The following is a 22,475-nucleotide window of genomic DNA, read 5'->3' as shown; positions in this document are numbered from 1 at the left end:
CAGCTGTGGCCCAATAATACATTTTTTGGCCCTGCCATTTTTGATTGTATGTTTCTTCATGCCTAAAGATGGACACTGAAGTTGAAAATGTTTGCACTCTTATAGAATCAATTCAGCAAATCGTCAGGCCTAGAAAGATACGTCAGTGTTGTTACATGATTCCCAGAGTTATATTTATAAAGTGTCTGTGAGTGGGGAGCATGGGAAGATGGTCTCTGCTTTCACAGAGGTTTGCGCAGAGTAGTGACTCAAAGGCAAACATGCACTGTTAAGGTATATTGTTATGCATAAGAAGTTCCAAGATTTATACAGCAAAACTGAGCACATCCACGCATGTAGCAGAACCAGCCTTACAAACTAACTAAATTGATTTGGGAAAGCAAATCAATTACTGCCTCTTATAGAAAAGGATTATAGGAGTAACAACTTACAAAAGTTTTTTCCAAAATGGGGAAGTTATCGTTGACGTCTAAAACCTTGATTCTGCAGTCACACTCGGAAGACAGTCCGTCTGTAGCTCCATCCCGATCTGAGCCCCTCACGAGGAGGTTGTACGTGCTGTGTTGCTTAAATGAATGAGAATTTTAAGACTTAGCTCTTGTTTTGAATAAAATCTGACACATTCTGATTATTCCATTTTATAATTTTCTATAATCCTTTAATACAATTTTGCCTTTTCATAATTTTCATTTAAAAATAGTGGTTGGACTATTTTTACTCTTCTCCTTTACATTGGAAGAAGGGCACATGTGAATCATTTCATCTTTGTCTCTTTAAAATTAAATTTCTTAATTTTTGAAATTCATGTGTAGAAGGCTTACCTCTCTGTCAAGGAAACTGGACATTGTGCGCACTTCGCCGGTGTACCTGTTCAGGATGAACATTGGTGCACCTGCCGGCTCCTGAGAGATGATCTTATAGGCAATTTTAGAATTCAGATGATTCTCTTCATCTGCATCTGTGGCACTTAATTTCACTACCAGGGTGTCTGGAAACGAAGATGGAGGTGGAGAATGTTTGGGACTCTGTTAGAATCATTTCAGCCAATTGTCAGATATAGGAAGAAAGAGTGACTAGCCCTCTCCTGAATTCTCTTGTTCTGGTTTTCCATGAGAATATATAACTGTAACTTCCAGCTACAGCATTGATCACAAAAACAATGGTGGTTTGCTTCTTTCCCATTTATAAAGTACTTGAACCCTTTAAATGATTAAGTGGTAAATTTGCAAAAATAGTCATCTTTTAAAAAGTCAGTCTTTACCTTTTAAAATGTATACTTATTAATTTAAAGTAATGATAATAAACTTGTTTACATAAGTCTCATCCTTTTTATGAAAATGAACTATGTCAAAACATAATGAGAAGGCTGGCATTGTCTTACATTCCTGAAACTATATTTTATTTATTTATTTAGTCTTTTGACTTTTTGGGGCTGCACCCGTGGCATATGGAGGTTCCCAGGCTAGGGGTCTAATTGGAGCTGTAGCTGCCAGCCTACGCCAGAGCCACAGCAATGCCAGATCAGAGCCATGGGTGAGATGTACACCACAGCTCAGGGCAACGCTGCTGGATCCTTAACCCACTGAGCAAGGCCAGGGATTGAAACTGCAACCTAATGGTTCCTAGTCAGATTCGTTTCCATTGTGCCATGATGGGAACTCCAATATATTTTAAAATTTAAAACATTTTATACAATTTTAAAGGTTACTTTCCATTTACAGTAACTACAAAATGTTGGCTATGTTTCTTATGTTGTACAATGCATCCTTGAGCCTATCTTACACCCAATAGTTTGTGAAGTAATTCATCTTTAATGTTGGAAAAAGTTCAATATTCTTTATCATAAAGCTGAAAAATTGATTTTATAAATTTGTTTTGCCATAGTTTTGTGTTATTTTTAATGTTTCAATTAGGAAACACTGTAGCGTAATTAAATTCGACATTGCAATTATTATTTTCACTCATCCAGAAAGCAGAGAATTATTATTGGCTGCCTTTGAAGATAATAGCCCTTTCCTGAACCATCTAAAAACCATAATGATTGAAAAGAAGTATTGTCCACAGGATTATAAGAAGTTCTTAATTATTCATAGGGACACACCATAGGCATCTTGGGCCAATCTCTAAGGACATCACAGAACAGATTTTTCAGAGTTGGTTTGTCCCTGATGTTTTTCTGCTTCCTAGCCAGGCTTCATCATGAAAAATCCTGGTACAGAGAACCAGGGTCGCTTGAAGAGAAAGAGCCAGGTTTCATGGGATTCCTTGTTGATGAAAATATGCTCTGGCCCTTCTCCTCATCTGAGAGACATTAACAAGGCTGCTGATCAGCAATGAGGTAGACTTGGATATGGACTTGAGTGTGGGCTTCCACTTCTCTTCCTTCACCAAGTTTGTGCAGAAGTGTCTTAGTGAAGAAACCATGATGGACTTTGCATCCCCTCTGTTTGGCTTCTTTTAGAAAAACCCTTTCTTTGCCTCTCTGTGTTCTCCCATCCTATATTGTAAAACGTTTTGTGTGTCTTATTTTCAACAGCCTTTTTCTTGGAAAATTGAAAAAGGGATTCTCCTGACTCCCCACCTCAACCCCTGTCCTTAGTTATCTCTTCTCTCCCTCAGCATTCTTGCCTCCTCCCCGACTCCCCCCACCTCTGCCCCAGACTTCTCCATCCTTTCTTTGACTCTCCATCAGAGTCATTATCTGCCTTTCTTCTGAAATTTCTTTTTTCTATTCTTTTCCCCCAAATTTATTTAGAGGCATAAGAGCAGACATAGATGTGAAAAGAAAAGAAATATTAGAGGATCTGGGGTAAGAAAGAGGCAGAAAGCAAAGAAGGAGAGAAGAGCAGAGGTAGCAATAGTGGGGAAGCATAAGCACAGAGTGGAAGTTCAGGAGAAGTGATAGAAAGAGGGAAAGAATGAATATTAGTGTTGGAGAATGAAAGAAGCAGGATGAAAAAACAGAACAAAACCCAAATGTTATGTGAGTTGGCTGTGTAGACTGTGATTACCTTCGTGAGTGACCTTATTGGGACAGTTGTAAGTGAACCCTTCCCCACTCTCTCACTGGTGAGGTTCAGCCCAGAATTGGAGGAATAGATCAGAACAGAGCCTTTTTGCACATTCATGGTTCCGTCCTCAGTTTACCCATTTGGATTAAGTTAATTCTGAGTCCAGTTAACATCTCTCAGGAAGGTGCTAAGCTCTTGCTAAATCACATGTATAAGAATCCTCCACCAACACGACGATGGTTAGTATTTTAGGCATGATTTTCCCCCCCAGATCAATTTTAAGTTAGCATTTGTGAGGTTTGTTCAAAACACAAGTTTGACTTTTTCTGATCTTGAAATTACCTGTGTTTCAGTCTCCTAAAGCTTTTGACCAAGAGAAATAGAGATGGTGTAATGCAGAGAAGGAGTGTCATTCTACTTACTTGCTTCACTGTTTTCTTCGATGCTGGCTGCATACACATTTTGTGTAAAAACTGGGGGGTTATCGTTTATGTCCATAACTTTGACTCTAAGCTCAAGAGGCCTTTCTAAATCTTCACCCCTTGAATTTACAGCCCGACAATAGATCTGTGGAAAGTTGGGGGAAAAAAAAGGGGTCTTTGTTCATCAAAGGAAATTAGGTAACCTGTCTACATTTATATCAGGAAATGTGCAAATAGTTTTTTTCAGTGAATTCAGACTGTATTACAATCTAGTCATTTTAATATTATCAAGACATTTGCTCACACACATATGCCACACACCAAAGAATCCTGAACTAAAACCTTCTATTTTCACGCCCTTTTCATTGATTCAAGTCCTTTATTTGATTCCACTCTACTGCGTCCAATCTACACACGGCTGCAACTTACCAAGAAAAGTGGTGTTATCTCTCTGTCCACCACTGAAGTGATGTTAATTTCTCCAGTTCTAGGATTAATGGTGAATACGCCATATGGTGGTCGATCAATTCCTGCCCCAGAGATGCGGTATGTAATCTTCTGACTCACTTCACAGTCTGATCGAATCTATGAGGAAAATAGCCAGGACTGTGATTTAATATAGAGCAGATCGTGATCTGCAGAATGTAGTGCAATGAGAAGGGAATGGGCTGTATAGCTAGATAGGCTTTGGATTTAACCAGGCACCGTGATTTGTGCCTGTGTGACCTTGAAAAATTCACCTAGTTTTGTGAAGTATCAGCCTATAATGGGATAATTCTGCTTATATCCCAGCCCTCATTCCAACTCCTGGCATAGGGGACATACATACTTGATGTGAGACTTGTTATTATTAAGAATACATTGTCCATTTCTCTGATTTTCTCTGCACATAGAGTTTGACATAAAAAATCAACATCCTTGCTATTTTTAAAAGATTGTGTCACATTAATATGTACCCTGCCTAGACTTTAATTAGAGATTTAATAACTTAAGAAAGCTTGAAGAGAAATACAGTGGTTAGAGATATTGGCAATAATTTTATCAATTGAAACCTACTGTATCATCCATTTGCCAAATAAATTTTATGGCAAATATTCTGCCATATAGTCTTGTTTGAATAGTTTTATATCTATTGCTCATGAATTTGAAGAAAAGTACTTTAATTTTGAAATCTCACCTATGTACTAATGATGAGAGCTCTCAGTAATATACTGATTTGTTACCCAAATATCCACAAGTAAGTAAACAGTTGGAAAAACAACTTGGATTAACTCCACTCTAACCCAAAGATAGTATTTATAAAGATGAAAATTCAGGAAACTCCCCAAACACAAAGAAAAAAAAAAGAATATTCCATACAAATGGGATAACATAAAGGTATAACTATGAGTTAAATGGAAACAATAACAATTTAAAGCTTTCCAAAAATTTCCAAAAATTTGAAAACTTCTGAAAGCGAATAAATCATCTCTTTTCTTGAGCTGAAGTTATATCTGTAATATCACCGCTGCTGATGTTTATTAAATATGTAAAGCTTTGTATATACATTTAAGCTGTGTATACATGTAAAGCTTTAAGGAGAGAAATCTGGTAGATCACTCTACCATTGATTTTATCAGTGGGGCAAGGCCAAGATGCCTGGAAAGAGCTAGTAAGGCTGTTAATGTGGGTCCCATCCTTTGGGAATCAATTTATTATACATTCTTTTCTTCACTCTCCTTCCTTATTGATTGCCATTATTTGGAATACTTCTTAAGACTCTTCTCATTTCTGGATGTTGGAATCTCTTGGGAACTTTTGGGGAATTCTTACCCTCTTGGGGAGAATTAATCAATACTGTAAACCTTTGATTTGGGGGAGGGCTAGTCAGAAGGCTATGACACCATGCCTAGCTTTCCTATAACATATACAGGTGGCAATAAGCAGAACACCAATAAACAGATACAGTCAATTGTGCTGGAGATCCAAGTCTCTTTTAGGATCACGCAAGGACCTGTGCCTATATCAGATCCTGGAAGGTAACATTCAAAACGGTGCCTCAGCAATGAGAGCCAGTTACCCTGTGTCACCCATCTTCCTAAATCACTGTGGTGAAGTGAAGGCTGCAAATCCTGGAAGAATCTAGGGGCCTTCCTGCCCTGCAGAAGCCTTTGTTATCAGGGCAGCCCACTCCCGTTTATTTCATCACTTACTTTGGCAATAGGATTCCTCTTAGAGTTATCTTCTCCTTCTCTACAGGCCGCAGCAAACTTGATCCACTCTCGCTTCTGTCTTCTGACGGTTTGCCATTTTGTGGTGCCATTCTCCATGTCTAATTCTTTGACCTTAAGTAGCAAGTGTTCACATTTCATAAAACGTTAGAACAGTTTTACTTGGTAAGGGCATTTACTCAGCATTGTGAGATGCACTCAGGAGAAGCAACGACATTGGAGTTGAGGAACAAAGCAAGTTTTTATTAGTTCATAACTCTAGATAGATATAGCTTGGTCACCCTGACTAGCAACTGCTTATGGAGGTTCCCAGGCTAAGGGTCCAACCAGAGCTACAACTTTGGGCCACCAGAATAGCCACAGCATCGCCAGATCCTTAACCCACTGAGTGAGGCCAGGGATGGAACCCACATCCTCATGGATCCTAGTGGGTTCATTAACCGCTGAGCCATGAAGGGAACTCCAGAATCATCTCTTTTTTAACTATAGGATTCCAGCGGAACAAATTTCATGAGCTCTGTGTGGAGTTCGTAGTGGGTTATGTTGGATAATATGTGTGGTTTATCTTTCTTCAGTCTCTCCTCACAAGGTGAGAGGCCTTTCCCACCTCACCCTTCATTGTGCTCTGACCGGGCTTTCTGGTCTCCAGAGCTAAAAAGATGGCCAGTGTTCCATGTTCCCGCAACCCATGTTGAAGGAGTTTTGTGGTGGTGAGTGCGTTCACTTCAAGGAGGGAAAGGGTTTTTGTCTTCTCCTGCTAAGGACACCACTCTGGCTAAGTAGCCACCTATATTATCATGGGATTAGAAGAAGATTTCAGCTGAATTGATGGTCCCAAGCAGTAATCCCATGGATACCCATGTGGTTTTTCAGTGTTGTCCATTTTTATCTCTGTTTGATCTATGTTTTTCTCTTTGTAGTTTTGTTTTTGCTATTGTTGGAGGATGTTTAAGAATTTTATAGGTAAAGAGTTTAGAAATGTTACTACGTACATAAACATATGTATAAAGCATAAACATATGCATATGTGTATAAACACATATTTTTTAAAGTAACTTCTAATGTACTTACTGAGACCTAGAATATTCTTTTTTGATTAAGCTAAGGCTTCATTTAATTACCACTTTGGGGAAAAGAAATATTCCCTGTGAATGGAATTTACCCTTTCAAGCATTTGCTTTTGCATCCCACCCCCCTTTTGCATACAACTTCCTGAAATGTACTACATATTCCCTCATTTGTCAACAGAGAGTAGAAAAGTAATTTTATTTTCTTCAATGGTTTGAGGTCAGAATGAAAATTTAACTACTGAAATGAAATAAAGCCCCGCTGGAGACAGAGACCAGTAGCTTTATTTCCTGAGTCCTGCTCTAAATGGTACCAGATTCTCTGTTGTTTTGTTTAGGGGTGATTATGCATTTTTTTACTTTTATATCTTTCATTCATTTATTTCCCATTAATTGTCTTTCTTGCTGATGTGACTATCTAAAAATCCTCTTCCCATTCTAATTTGTTACTTTGTTTCTCTTTCTTTGATTTAGGTGAGGAACTGTATAAATAAGCTAATAGTATAAGTTTGAGAAGTAGGAGTTACCACACTGAGCTGTCTAAAACCATGGCTAAATGCATGGCTATTTGGGAATATGGGTTTTACCATTGCCCTTCATTTTGGAAGAGGTTCTTCCTTTTACCTTTTATCTTGACAATTATATTCTAATTTTTGGTTTATGATGCATTACGAAGTTCCATTTTTCCTTTGATTTTAAATTGAGAAAATAGTTTATTATACATTACCTCAACAATAAATTCACTGTTTACTTCCAGCACCACCTGTTATGGAAGGTATAACATTAGCATAAGTTTGCATAATTTAAAGGAAGCAGTACATAAAACCATTGACAATGTTCTCTCATTAATATGTTTGCTAAACACATATTTTGTTAATAATATGGAATAAACATGGGTAATGCAAAATGAATAATACAGGCTTTTTGTCATCTAGAGGCTTTAACCTTTGGAAGACAAACACATAACCACAGCAAGGCAAGTTAGAATACGTGCTTCAGCAGAGGCTCCATGAAGGGGTAGATTGGACAACTCAAGTTACCAAGGCGAATTCTGGGAAAGCCTCACAGGGGAGTAGGGATTTGAAACGGGTCTGCAGGATGAACCCCCTTTGATAAGAGGACTTGATGGGGAAGAAATTTTCATTCGGAATAAAAGCTGAGCACAGGCATAAAGGCACAGAGTTTCAGAGGAGGTTCCAGGAATGGTAAATAATATTAGCATGAAGGTGGAGGAAACAGTGAGGAGACATGAGAGACAAGGTTTGGAATGTCAGCTTGCAAGCACATCATGAAATGCTTTATATGCCAGACTAGGGAGTCTGGACTTTATTGGATAAGAGTCTGGGAGTGACAAAAACGTTTTTCAAACACGTCATTGATCTTAAGGGATGGTGACAAGGGAAAAGCCCTGGAAGTTGAGACACTCAGGTATTAGCACTTGCTTAGGTAAGACACAGACCATGGACACAGTGCTGAAGTGGTGCTGGGAAGCACCAAGAGGGCTATGGACTGGGGCTTCTCGTGTTTCTAAAACTGGGGGTAGATGATTCTGGAAGATAGAAGACAAAGGAAAAGTCACACAGTATCCCACTACTTGGAAGTCACCATAGTTAATATTTGGAGAAAGACTTTCAAACTTTTTTTTTTTTCCAAAAACTACTTACACAAGTTGTATTTTTTTTTTTTAACTAAAAAGAGATTATATTATAACACCCCATTTGGTAATTTTTTTTTGCACTTAATTATCAGGGTAAAACTCCACATCAGTGAAGACATAGAGACATCCATTTTGAAGGTTGCCTTATGTATCACTTTATTTATTTATGTATTTTTGTCTTTTTTTTTTTAGGGCCGCACCCTCGGCATATGGAGGTTCCCAGGCTAGTGGTCCAATTGGAGCTGTTGCTGCCGGCCTACACCACAGCCACAGCAACACCAGATCCGAGCCATGTCTGTGACCTAAACCACAGCTCACAGCAATGCCAGATCCTTAACTCACTGAGTGAAGCCAGGGATCCAACCCGCAACCTCATGGTTCCTAGTCGGATTCGTTTCCCGCTGACCAGGACGGGAACTCGATGTATCACTTTAATAGATGTCTTCCATTCTGGTCACTGGGATCCTAGGTTAACAGAGAACTGAAAGATGCTGCAGTTTAGAGCTACAGACTAAACTCTGACATGGGATTCTCAGGCACTGTCCTCCGGTGGAAGTAAATAGAAGCACTGTCTTGGTGGATGTCAGGTTGGTGAGCTTAGTGCATAAGCCCAAGGTTAATAAGAAGCTCTCTCTCCTCATCTTCAACTTCCCACTCCCTTCTCTCCCTCCCTCTTCTCTTGTTTTTATTTCTCCTCTTTGGTATTCTCTTCCACCTGTTCCTCATGTCCTTTCTGACGTAGTCTTAGGCTTGACCAAGAATCATTCTAACCTCATTATGCTGCTTCCCCTGAGAGCTATATTCAACCGAATAACCTGATTTTAACTGGGAGGTAGTGGGAGTGAATCCTAGCTGGGGTTCTGCTCATAATTCAATCAATGATGTGGCAGGTAGTTTTCACTCTGTCCTCACCCTGGTTTCTGCCTGCTTACAACAAGCCTGCAAGGTTAATATTGCATCTGGGCAGTATGAAAACACCCACTGGAGGATGGACCCAAATCACTGGTTCTTTTTTCATTTAATTAATTAAACAAGGAGGTTATTCAACTAGGGTGGTCTAATTCTGTGGTGCTGAAGTAAGCAAACCAAAATATAATCCCCTAAAATGCCTCAAGATGACAAAACTGGAACCCAGGGATAGCTGATAAGAGTCAACTAAGATTTAGGCTGTGGTCAACCAATAGTTCCCTTACTTCGCTTCTGCTTTTTCTCTATAAAAGTGTTTCCCCAGCTTCTGTTGGTGGATTGTTTTTCACTACTAGAAACACTTTGGCAAAGCCTGATTTGAATTTATTTTTGTTCAAAAAAATTCTTAAAATGTTTATATGCCTCAGTTTATCTTTTAACAATTCACTCAACACCTAAAGCCTCTCTTGAATCACTTGATGTTATTTTACCAAATTGCTCTGGTTTTACTTAAACTTTGCTGTCCTATGATTGTGGTTCCTGGCTTTGGGAAAATCTCAGTGTTTGTGTTGACTGTTCCTAATATTGCCTTGCAAGGATTTTAAAGGTTTTGCTTATGTAGCTGTAAATTCTTTTTTTTCTGAAAAATGACCTGCTTCTTCAGACTTTTATATAGTGACATTAAAAAATTTCATTGTAAGATTAATCAGCTGTAAAGGATGGAATTTAAGAGTATTGTTAAGTGCTGATATTTTAAAATAAAACTGTTATAGTACTTTTTAACTGCAGCCGATAGAATCCAAAAATTGTAGTCATTTGATGCCCGGTCCCATCCATTAAAAAATAGATTTAAGTTCTTCTTTAATAGTTAGAAATTTTATTTCATTTCTATTTCTCTTTGAACGATCTCCTTGAAATATCCTATTTCTATTTAGTGAACCGTATCCCCCATAGATTTCTCCTAGTGGAATATATTTTTTAGCTTTCAATATATTTTAATATCATTTAAAGGCTTTTATTGAACAGTCTGTCATACTTCTCTGCAACAAAAATGTGAATAGAAATGTTACTTTATTGGGATTCTGTAATTATAAGGTTTCAGTGTTAAAAGTCAATTTCTTCTAGATTGAATTTGCTTACAATTGTTATGGGCAGCAAATTTATTGAACAATATGCAAAGATGAAATTTTCGGTACAGTATTATGTATAGAAAGTAAAATTTTATCAGAAGTTCATTGCAAAGACTTGGATGAAGTTTTTAAAGACAATTAGTTCATGAATAAAACATCGCTAGAATTAAATAAGTTTTAGCACCATTCTATTTTGTTTGGTTTTGTTTTTCAGTTGCCAAGTACTAACAAAACTTGTTCATACAAACAGGTGGATGATTTGGGATTTTTTTTTTTTTTTTTTAGCAGCAGAGTCATTAAATTCTTTAAACTTATTTTGAATTATATCACTTAAATCTACAAAGTAATCTATCAATAAAATGATTTTAGAATGACCTATTAGCTGATGTTCTATTAAGTCCTATTTTAATTTTGTTGAAAAAAAGTCCTTGAAAACTATCAGACTTGCAAAAGCATTCATTACGAGCTTTAGAGTCAGTTATTTTTCTCAGTGTTGACATTGATATCTTGAATTATCCATTAGTTTAGTGACCCAGATACTTTTGTAGCCTATTGCAATATGACATAATAATATGTACTATTCATGAGAAGTGTGATTTTTTAAGGAGGATTTGGAAGAGAACCAGCTTGATACCTTAGGTTCAGGAGCACGCTCAGCAGATTGACCTAAGGAAAGAATATATGTGTATGTATATGGATGCTGAGGATATAGTAAGTGATTCATTTAAAACTATCTGTGCACTTGTGTCCTCTGAATTGCTTATGTATCTCAGGAATATTTGTGTCCCCGTTGAAGAGTATTATTATAGCAGCAATTAAGCTGGTGTTAAGTTTCTTAAATCAGTGTATGTTTCTAAGGAAAATAATTTAGATCTCAGAGTGGATATATGGCCCTGCAATATAGTCTAGCTTCATTAAAAGCAACGTGGTATAGATACAAAAACTTGAGACTCGGAGGCAGAAGAACTGAGTCAGAGTCTTGGCTCTGTTTAATAGCTCTGTGACCTTAGACAAATCTCATAGCCTCTCTGATTCAGGTCTGATCTAAATAGAATAAAAAAGCGTGAAAGTGATAGGCACAGTAACTGCTCAGTCCACTTCTAAAGAGGAAGAAGAGTGAAAGAAGAGTTTTCTTCTGTGCTTTACAAGATATATGTTCACAGCATCCCAGATTAATAAAAGTATTAGTCAACCATTTTTATGGACTTGAAATTAGCCACATCAACCATATTAGTCCTCAGTTTAAAGGGATAAAGAGGGTGTTTGGAGTTCATGTTACCTTGCTCTTGTCCTTTCTAAAGAAGCCAGCTCAATTTAAGGTTAACCAACTATCCAGGGTTACCTTGAGAATACTTGAGTGTAAACTCCTTTTCATCCTTGCATCCTTTTGCTGTCCCTGACATTTTTTTTTTCCCTTAGGCTGGGGCAGCTGCAATGCTAGATCCTAGGGTTATTAATGAGAGCTTACATCGTGCCTGATAGGGGTGGTACACTTCTGGTATTTCTGCTTCCTGCTCAGCTGGCTTTACAGATGAGGGGAACACTGGCCAAGCCCTTCAAATCCTCTCTCTTTATGTGAAGGTCTCCCTGAAGGAACTCTGCAGATTTTATTCTCAGACCCCACAAAACCATGAGCCCTGTCAGGAGCCTCCTCACTTTCCAGGAAACACCAGAGAATGGGTATTTTGGAAGAAACATAAAATGACATCGTCTTTCTAAATTGCACATAGTAGCTTAAGTCTATAAGCCTCAGTTATAGTGTAGAGGAGTGTTATGGGCTCCTGGATAATTGCAGAAATTCCTTGCTTATAAAAGTCACCTTTTTAGAGCATATATAGGTCACACATCATCCTAGGATGTGGTTTGTTCTCAGCTTGTCTAAGAGACATCGGGTAAAATGGTGATGGCTGAATCAGTTACCATCATGGTGGAGGACTAGAAAAGGGATTTAGAAGCAGCTGCAGATGAGGGGCAAAAGTAACCCTGAGGGTGTTACAGTCTCTGTGGCCTGGTTGATGAGAGAGTTCACTGTCTTCCCTTTGTCTTCGGATGTCCTTACAGTGAATTTGCATTAACTAAAGTAACCTGAATAAGACCTTTTCTAGCAATGTAAAAGTGCCTAAGAAGCTGAAATATATGCATCTGTGCTAATTCCAAGAATATGATGATAACTAAGACAGAGTACCAGTATACAAAGGGGTCACATGTTAAAAAGAGGGAGGAAAGCAGATAGATTAGAAAAGATATTGGGATATTGTAGACATTGTGAAAGAAGCTTGTATAGGATACAGCATTGGCCCATTTGGGGAAAGGAGTCAATTCTGGATCAATAGATACAGATTTGGACATGTAACATTGGGTTCAAATTCCACTGTACCACTTATACTACATTTATGAATCATTTATGCCCCCCAAATTTCTTTTTTTTTCTTTTTATGGCTGCTCCTATGGCATATAGAAATTCCTGGGCTAGGGGGTGAATCAGAGCTGCAGCTGTCAGCCTATGCCACAGCCATAGCAATGTGGGATCTAAGTTGTATCTGTGACCTACACCACAGCTTGCAGCAACACTGGATCCTTCACCCATTGAGTGAGGCCAGGGATCCAACCTGCATCCTCATGGATGTCAGGTTCTTAACCTGCTGAGCCGCAAAGGGAACTCCTCAAAGTTTCTTTATTTGTAAAATGAGGATACCTCTATTTACCCTTCAGGAATCTTGTTATATGTGTGAAATAACTTTCTCAACTGTAAAAAGTTTTACTAGGAGAAGATGGTGAAATGGAACTGCAGTGGCAGAACAAATTCCAGAGAACCACCTCCTTGGTTGTCTCAATTTTTAACCCTCAAGCTCACATTGAGGTTCACAATCTCATTAAAGTTGGCTGTTAGTATAGAGGTGGGAAATATGGTGAAGTAACTTGGTAAGAAAGATAAATTAGAAATTAAATCCATTCATTCATCCAGAAATTTTTATCAGTAAAATATTATGTGATAGGCACTGTCTTTTCTGTGGAAGACAAGTTCCGACCTTTTATGAGGTATACATTCTGGGGGAATAATAGGATATACAATACGCTTTTTTTTTTGTCTTTTTTTTGGTCTTTTTAGGGCTGCACCTGTGGCATATGGAGGTTCCCAGACTAGGGGTCTAATCCGAGCTGTAGTCACTGGCCTATGCCACAGACATAGCAACGCCAGATCTGAGCCACGTCTGCAACCTCCACCACAGCTCACGGCAATGCCGGATCCTTAACCCACTGAGCAAGGCCAGGAATCGAACCTTCAACCTCATGTTCCTAGTCGGATTTGTTTCTGCTGCGCCATCATGGGAACTCCCTTTTTTTCTTTTTACTTTTTTTTTGTGTGTGTCTTTTTAGGGGGATATACAACATTCTGTGGCCATCTAACTTTTGGCAACTTGCTGAAATTTTTCTGGATCTAGTTTTCTTTTTCAGTGCTTTCTTCTAGAGAGAATATGATGATTTTATATATGCCGTGTTGAAACACATATTATTCTGTTACATATCAACTGTGTTTAAATTAGTAGCTAAGGAACAAGGCTACTTTTCATCTCCATAACTTACTTTTTTGAAGTCAGTTTTTGAAGTCATTTGCACACTTAGGACCAACTTACTAATAAGCAGTTCCCTCCTGAATAATACTTATAAAAATAATTGAGTAAAGCAGTTGCTGTCCTCCTAAGGAGATGGTTGAGGTGCCAAGTTCAAGCCTAATTATACCACTTTTGTTTATAATTGAAGGTATATTAAGCAGTGGCATTTGAGTTTGGAAGCCATGTAATTTTCTGCATAGAAAGGAAGGGCAAACATTTCTGATGCAGGTAATATCTGAAGTTTTCCCTCTGGTCTCTCCTCTCACCAACACTGTCATCAGAGCTGCCCTCTGTGAGTGAAGAATTCCCACTTCGATCCCACGTGGGAAAGAAAAGGAAACGTCACAGCAGCTCAAGCAACCGTTTCACTGCTTTACAAGGACTCCTTCCTGGATACTTCAGGATAAAAGGAGTCATAGAGTATGTACTCAAGATCTAGTTCTGTAAAAAAGAGAAATATCTTTGAAAAGGGGAGAGAAAGCATCAGAGAGTCTCAAGAGTCAGGAAATATTTTTAGAGCAGTATGGTACAACTCTACAGGGAGAAATTATTGAGAAGACTTAATATTAAAACTATTAGTCATGCTATGGTAATAATCTTGGATATATTGTGGGATAGGATATTTATTTTTTTAGTTCACCATGAACTCTGAAGGAATTTGAAGGCAAAAATAGAATTTTTTTCCCCCACTGCTTTAAAAATGTGTGATTCTTTAGCCACTTATATCAACAACAACAAAAAACAGCTGAGATTTACTTCCACGTAACCTTTGGTATGATAAGGACATTCATGTTTTTAAAACACACAGTACTGAAACCAATCACTTAATGCATCTAGGGTATTCTGTTTAATACAAATAAAAAAAGCAAATCAGATAAGGTATTCTTTTTCCCCACCACTCTACACTTCTAGAAATTTACCTGGCAGTAAGATAGGTAAAAATAAATTTCTACCCCTCATGTCAGAATCACATTGGCTTATGTGAGAACTAAATTGATAGGCTAATTCTAAGTATGTTTTACATTTTTTGATGCCTGTTTTCAACTTATAGTGAGATAATATCTATATGCTTGGCCACCTATCCTGTTTACTTTCCAGGAACCAAAATGTTTAATTGAAATGTTTGCATTTTACATGTTGCATGAGTAATCACTGCGGGTGCACAAAAATTCTTATCTGTTAAAAGCTACATGGCTGTTTGTAATGATCTTATCAACTCGGTAAAATACAGCCTCTCATAGCTAATGACTGCTCTGCCTTAAGTGATTTCTTACTAGTGAAACTTATACAATCCATAGCATGACCTTAAATATTTAGCTAATCCTACTAAGTTATGAAAATATTCAGGAACCAGATATGAACTTCTATGACATACCTATTCAGTGGAGATAATTATAGAATTTCAGAGTTTCTACATTGGAAGAAACTCAGTGACATCATGTCTAACTGCGTTCAGATGTGGGGCACAGGGAGGCCCTGCAAGGTTGAGTGCCTTGGTCAAAAGTTATGCAGTCCCTTTGAGGAGAAGTCATGACTTAGCCCTGGGGCTTCTGAGTCTCCAGTCAGTGTTTACCGCATCTTAACTCCCCAGTTCATTTTACATGATGAACATCCTTAGGAAGAAGATGCTGGAGGACTCATGTGATACAGTGAAACATTCTGCTGTAGCTTAGAGTTTGGGGCTACCTTTTATGGGTTAAGTCAGTCAAAATCTTCTTTAGAGTACTCTGTGGTTGAGAGATAGATGACACAAAGTACCTGTCGCCGAGAGGCTGCCACACCCTCATTAGGATGAGCTGCAGTGATGCCCCAGAAAGCCTTTGATTTAGTTATGAGCAAGGGGCAGAGTTCAAGTTCTGGAAATCAAAGACAAGCGGACATGCCAAAGTCCCACATCTATAATATTATATTGATTCTCCTTATACATTTCTTGCATTTGTTCCAACCTTGAAACATGCTGGAAGTTTATACATCCCAATTCCAAAAGTTATTAATTGACATCTTAAAAGATCTATTAGAAATGCAAAAAGATCTTAAGTCTATCTTAATAACCAAGAAATGCAGATTCTTTAGTATCCATCGGGAGTAGGGAGAAAGTTAGTTTCAAAAACCCTAAAATTACTAGGTGTGATAAATCAATAGTACTAAAAAGAGATCCTGAGAATCTGAAATATAATACTCTTTCAAGATCAAGAAGAAAAATTAACTCTTCAGTTAAACAATGCTGTCATAAAACATGCCTGTACAGAGAGGAATAGGAGGTGAAATTCAATGCCCAGAGGTCGCCTCTGAAATTTTGATGCATGCAATCAGTTTTCTTTCCAGAAAACAAAAGATTTCTGAGTCAAAGCATGCAGGTAACCCACAGAAGTGTAACAAGAAGTCTATATTGATGATTCTTGATTTCTGTTAAAGGTCGAGTCAGAGTCTTCCCACAGTGTAAATAAATAGCGAACATTGTAACAGGGTATTGCAGTTCTATTTGGAGTTTTTCAGTTTATAGAGTTTTTTTTTTTCAAAAATTGCCTTGTAGTCTGCCTCCCAAGCTCAGAGAATAGAATGTTCTACCACTATTCCCTTCCCAATTGGGCTGCTTGTCCTTTGACGGTGTCAGGCTGCTGCACTACTTTTAAAGTTCATAGAAATGTGAACTTCAGAAGAATAGCACCTGCCAGGCCAACTATACAACAATGTGTTCCCTTATCTCCCCAGCTTGGCTGCCCACTGCCCTTTGGAACTGATGTTCAGATGAGTCGCCTATAATGCCACTTGCCTGAGAATAGACGGAAATCATTGTCCAAGTTTATGTGCAGCACCACTGCTGACCCTCCTGGGAGACAGGGGTGCAGTTAGCTAGAGGTTATTTGGCTTTCTTTGCTTGGAAAAAAAGATATGCACAATTTCCTTACAATCCTCTCCTGTTTTTCCACTTATTTTTTTTTCTTAACTGTCTTGACTGAATTGTTTTGTCACTTGACCACTGATAGATTTAAATCTGGTATAATCTAACCTATCTTACTTTATTCTTGCAATAGGCTTTCTCTAACTGAATTGGCAATAGATTGGTGAATTGACTAACCTGAGCTTTGTTCCTCTGAGGAGCTGGCATTAGGAGCTGCCTTACTCTTTGAAGGGTAGAACACTTCTATTTTGTCGCTGATCTGGAAAGCACTTCACACTGTGAGCCCCCGAGGGTTGGAGGAAAGTAATGTAATATCCAAAATGCCATGTTTACTTTAAAGAGATAGATGACCTAAATGTTCCCTTCTGGACTATAAGAATGCCTTAATAATTTCAGAAAGGGTTTGTCTTGATGGCTTGGTTTTCTTCATTTTTTTCCTTAGTCATTTCTCACTGGCAAAAAAAATGCTATTACTTAATATTTCATAATTAGTTACAGTGTAATCTCGATATAGCTAGCATTCCTCCACTTTGATACAAACTCACAGGGTAATAACTGTTTAAAAGAAATGCCCTTGATCAACTTTCCTTCCCTACAAATGTAGAACTCGTTTGCACTGGGAATTTTGACAGCAATCTGTCTGATTTAAGTATAAGTAAAAGAAAAGAGACAATTTTATTTCTGATGATGAATTTTAGAATTATTCCAGAACTTTATCTGAATTAGATTATGTCTCTGATGTTATTTAAGTCTAATTCCACCAGATCCTCACCCTGCTTCTCTATGGGATTTATTCCCTCAAGCATGGAGAATCCTTTGAAGTCACCAGAGGCTGACCTCATAGAATTCCCTTTGCAGGAAGGGATTTAAAAATGGAGTAAATCCCATGTAGAAAGTCCAGCAACTGACATAAGAGGTGAGGCTTCAAGTTAGCATTTCTTTCCCAGACCTTTATGTTCTACTTACCATTAAAATGATCAAAAGGCAAATGTTCCTGAAAAGGAGCCAATCCATTCCTCCAGGTCTCTCTTGCACAGGAACTCCAGTAAGGCTTGATTTTAGTCCTGGTCCCCTGAGTCCTGAATTCAGCTCTGCAGCAAGATGTGCTTCGAGGTGCCCTTCTAAGGAGGGCCTGGGCCTCTGCTGCTCTCTAGGCAGAGGAATGAAGACGTTCTATAATGACTCTGTTTCCCCACCCCAAACTCCTGGACTGGTCAGGAAGACTGGCATTTCTTGGGCTCTGGGTAAAAGCATAGACACACCTTGATTCTTATTGCAATGAAACCCTTTGTTGGACACCAAAGAAAAATCTTACAGAGTGAGGACAAGATTTACAGGGAAGATACCCAATGAATAATAAATTACTCACAACATGAAAAATAATTAAAATGCTAGGGCCTGTCATCATGCTGAATAAAATTAGTAGGCTTCTTCTTACTGCCAACATTGTAAAAGCAAAATTACATATACTGACACACATACATGTCCACTACAGAATCAACATCAAGGACAGACTTTGAGCAGAGGACACTGTGGAAAGGCACCAGGCCTAAATATTGTGTAGGGAAAAATATAGAATAATGGAACGCTCAATCCTTAATTCTGGTGGCTCATGCTTTCCTCCTTAAGAAGTCCTGTATTTGAGATGCGTTCTTCAATTTTAAAGATGCTCTAAGAAATAAAACAAAGACAAAGAAACTTTGATTTCACTAGTATATTTGTTTCTACATTTTAGCATCTTCTTAACTCAATATACAGTCAAACCAGTATGTATAACATTAACTAAATTATTTTAAATAACCAAAATAGAGTGTGTTCACACCTCATGGCATTTCTACTGATAAAAAAGGACATAACATGGATAGGGAACACCTTTTAAACCCTCATAAATATTTATTGAAGAGAAATTGAAATTGGAAACCTGAGAATATAGGAGGAAAAGACCAAAGCAGCATCTGGATATTTCTGAAAATCATTTCCCCCTTTTCGTGTCTCTTCCCCTTTGTTGTTCTGGGCTTAGAACAGGTATAGTTTTCTCATGCAAAAATTGCAGGCTGACAGCAACATCCACAAACATAAAAAGAACATGTAGTTAAATGTTCTCTCATTGCAAATGGGTGTTGGTTGGAGAACTTTAAAGGGAGACTGAATCTTGTCTTTACTACCCCATCCCTGCAATTCAGAAACAAGGCAGGTCTATCATAGTAATGGAATGTATTGCAAATAACACTTAGTCCCCTGAGAACATTAATTTAGCATTTTTGGAATCATAGGAAAGAGTCTAGGCAATTAGAAAGCTGGCATAGTATTCTAAAGTGAATAGAAATGAATTATATGTTGAAGATATTGTGAGACAGAGAGCAGGAAATTATACTTAAGCAGTGGAAAGAAATGAATTGTTACAAAGAGGCAGTATTTGGATAGATCTGCGAAAGCCAAACTGTGTATTTGGGGATAGCTGCCTAATTCAAAAATATATAAGCTTACCTGATAAATCATGTGTATGGATCATATTTTAAAATACATCTTTGGAGTTCCCTTCGTGGCGCAGTGGTTAATGAATCCGACTAGGAACCATGAGGTTGCAGGTTCGGTCCCTGCCCTTGCTCAGTGGGTTAACGATCCGGCGTTGCTGTGAGCTGTGGTGTAGGTTGCAGACACGGCTCAGATCCTGCGTTGCTGTGGCTCTGGCGTAGGCCAGTGGCTACAGCTCTGATTAGACCCCTAGCCTGGGAACCTCCATATGCCGTGGGAGCAGCCCAAAGAAATAGCAAAAAGACAAAAATAAATAAATAAATAAATAAAATACATTTTCGGGTGGTCCTCCAGATTGTCTAGAATTAACACACATACATTCACAGGGAGGATATTAACCCACTCTTTCATTGTAAGCTAGATTAGTCTTTAAACCAAGAGTTGAGAAAACCTATGCTTGAGCAAATAAGCATTTAAAAAATTCTCTTTTAACTGTTTTATACCCAGCTGAGCTTTCATCCTTGTTTTCATGAATTTTTGTCCAGAAATTTGAAATGTAATAATTTCATCTATCATGGAACAATTTTCTTTCATAGCTAGGTCAGAACAGTATTAAATTACTCTTAGTCTTTGAGATCTATCCTCTATCAGTAGTACTTAGGAATGCAGAACATTTTCCTTTTGTGTCTCTATATGTCAGAGGTACAAAAGATGCTACCACTTGAGATTATTTCCAAGAAAAAGTGTGGTGTGAAGTGGTTCTCTCCAATCCGGCCTTCCAAAGACCTTTTAATTGGCTCTGACTGTGTTGTATCCTTGTTTTTATTTTTTATACCAAGAACTTGACCTATTTTGGGATAAAGAAGGACAATGAGAATTTGTACTGTATCAGTAAGTGGGGATATTCCCTGGCTAACTGTGTGGTTTTCTATCCCTAGAAACACACCACAAACAACTCTGCAGATGGTTTATGGTTTATGTCTTATGGAAATGCAGTGTTCAATACTGCTTATGAGCTGAAATTATAGAAACACAGGAGGAGAAAATAAAGTGTCTCAAATAAATAGAATTTTAAAAATATGGCTGACATCCTCTTTCTTTGTGCCACCTATATTATCCTGGCCCATGTACATAAAATTCTTATTGGTACCCGCATCAAAAGAAGAATATGAGAGGATGGTACTTAATCCAATCTGTCCTCTCTTCCTTCTCTTGTCTCCATGTAATAATATAGCCCAGAGAGGCTGAAAAGTTTATTAGTACTATAAAAAGAACAAGAATTCCACCTCCTAATTTATAGGTAATTTATATATTCATATACTAAGCCACTTTTCGGTACTGGCTAGATGTGTGAAGGCAAAGTAGAAAAGAGCTGATGCTGAATGTTATTACCTTTTTTAAAAAAAAGCCTTTTTATATTTTAGAGTTGACAAAACTATTTTTAACAGCTGACACTGCAAAGGGAAATTTTTTTTTCTTTTTAGGGCCACTCCCACAACATATGGAGGTTCACAGGCTAGGGGTCCAATTGGAACTACAGCCACCAGCCTACACCACAGCCACAGCAACACAGGATCTGAGTTGTGTCTGTGACCTACACCACAGCTCACGGCAACACTGGATCCTTAACCCACTGAGTGAGGCCAAGGATCGAACCCGCAACCTCATGGTTCATAGATTTGTTTCCTCTGTTCCATGACCGGAACTCCTTGCAAGGGGAAATTTTAAAGTAAGTTTGCCCAATTATTTGTGTTTGAACTCAAACCGTAGTATTTGATTTGCTCACATGAAAGTGTACATTGAATTTCAGGGCTCTTGATAGTCAATTATTGTTCTTGTTCTTCTGTACTATGGTCTTATCTTGCTTCCAAAGTTGTAGGACATTTTCATTCCATATGTCATACCCATTTAACACATAGCAAGCACTTTAATATATATTTTTAAAATAATACCACAGAGGACAGCTAATCCAGTACGTTCCAGGACAAATTGTTTTTGAAAAGAAAATGAAATCTACACAGGCAAAGATATTATGAAAATGATGTTAGGGCAAAGTTTTCCATCAAATTATTATAGTTTAGGGTTACTGGTGGGTATTATATAAGTATCTAAGGGCAGCTTAATTTCTTGAAAACAGGTCTTAGAGCAAAGGAAATTTAAAAGTTATTTATGGTCCCAAACTACGTCAAATGCTGAAGGCAAGTAGGTTCTAAAGTTGACTGGAGCAGAGGGTTTTCATTAGCATGGGCCTGGGGGGATGGACAAAATGTAAAGCTGTTTTGGTTTGACCTAGAGCTGTTGCTATGAATACATGTCTGTTCACTTTGAGATAACAGCATTGAAGATAAACAACCTGTCACCTCATTAAAGCCAGTTTATGTACGGCAACGAGGGTGTTAGCAAACCAGGTTATTTAGTGGGTGTTAGAAATCATGGAGCTAAACATCGGTTTTCTCAAGAGTTAGGTTAATACCATGAAGATGATGTTAGTTTACACCCTAAAATCATACTTACCCACAGAGAGAGGTGCCTTGTTGATTCCCCGTGACTTCATGTCCTTGGTGTGGGATGTCTTCCAAATAAGGGCGGAAGGAATAGCGTGGCTTCTAGCTCTGTATTAATTAAAGTGTGTTACTTACATACTTATTACACATGTGCTGCATACTTATCCCCCAAAATATCATTGTAGTCCACCCCTAGACTCCCAATCATGACAACAGTGGCGGCTGTTCTACAGTATGATAATTACTTAGATGTCACTATGACTCTTTAATGGCACTGTTAGTGTCCTTTGGCAAAGCTATTATGGCAGAGTTTACCTTTGATGCTATTAGTTATGCATCTGGCAGACTCTGAATGGGATCTGGGCTCAGGTTGTTTGAGAAGAATTCTGGAAACAAGGAGCTCAAAAGCTATATAGTCCTTTTGGAAATATAATTCTTGGGCCACTAGCACCAAAAATGTATGGTTCAGTACATAATGAATATGGATTTACTGAATCAGAATCTCTGGAGATGGGACCTAGAATTATTCATTCTTAACATGCTTTCTAGTTTGAGTAAATTGTACTTTTTTATTATG

General features: G+C 38.1%; 1 protein-coding gene across 1 annotated transcript in view; it reads right to left on the bottom strand.

The window, feature by feature from the left end:
* DSG4 (desmoglein 4) overlaps positions 1-19,481 on the bottom strand; it is a 36,717-nt gene extending 17,236 nt beyond the window's left edge. Inside the window, exons 1-7 of the mRNA XM_003356395.4 lie at positions 17,886-19,481; positions 7,438-7,473; positions 5,626-5,757; positions 3,863-4,018; positions 3,434-3,578; positions 822-988; positions 432-566 (exon numbers count right to left, since the gene is read on the bottom strand). Coding sequence (XP_003356443.3) covers positions 432-566; positions 822-988; positions 3,434-3,578; positions 3,863-4,018; positions 5,626-5,757; positions 7,438-7,473; positions 17,886-17,933 — 819 coding nt within the window. The 5' untranslated portion in view covers positions 17,934-19,481. The remainder of the gene's footprint in view (positions 1-431; positions 567-821; positions 989-3,433; positions 3,579-3,862; positions 4,019-5,625; positions 5,758-7,437; positions 7,474-17,885) is intronic.

This window comes from Sus scrofa, chromosome 6, assembly GCF_000003025.6.
Source record: "Sus scrofa isolate TJ Tabasco breed Duroc chromosome 6, Sscrofa11.1, whole genome shotgun sequence".
In the NCBI taxonomy this organism is placed as follows: Eukaryota; Metazoa; Chordata; class Mammalia; order Artiodactyla; family Suidae; genus Sus; species Sus scrofa.
The sequence above is the reverse complement of the archived record's forward strand: the minus strand, read 5'-3'. Positions and strand labels throughout refer to the sequence as shown.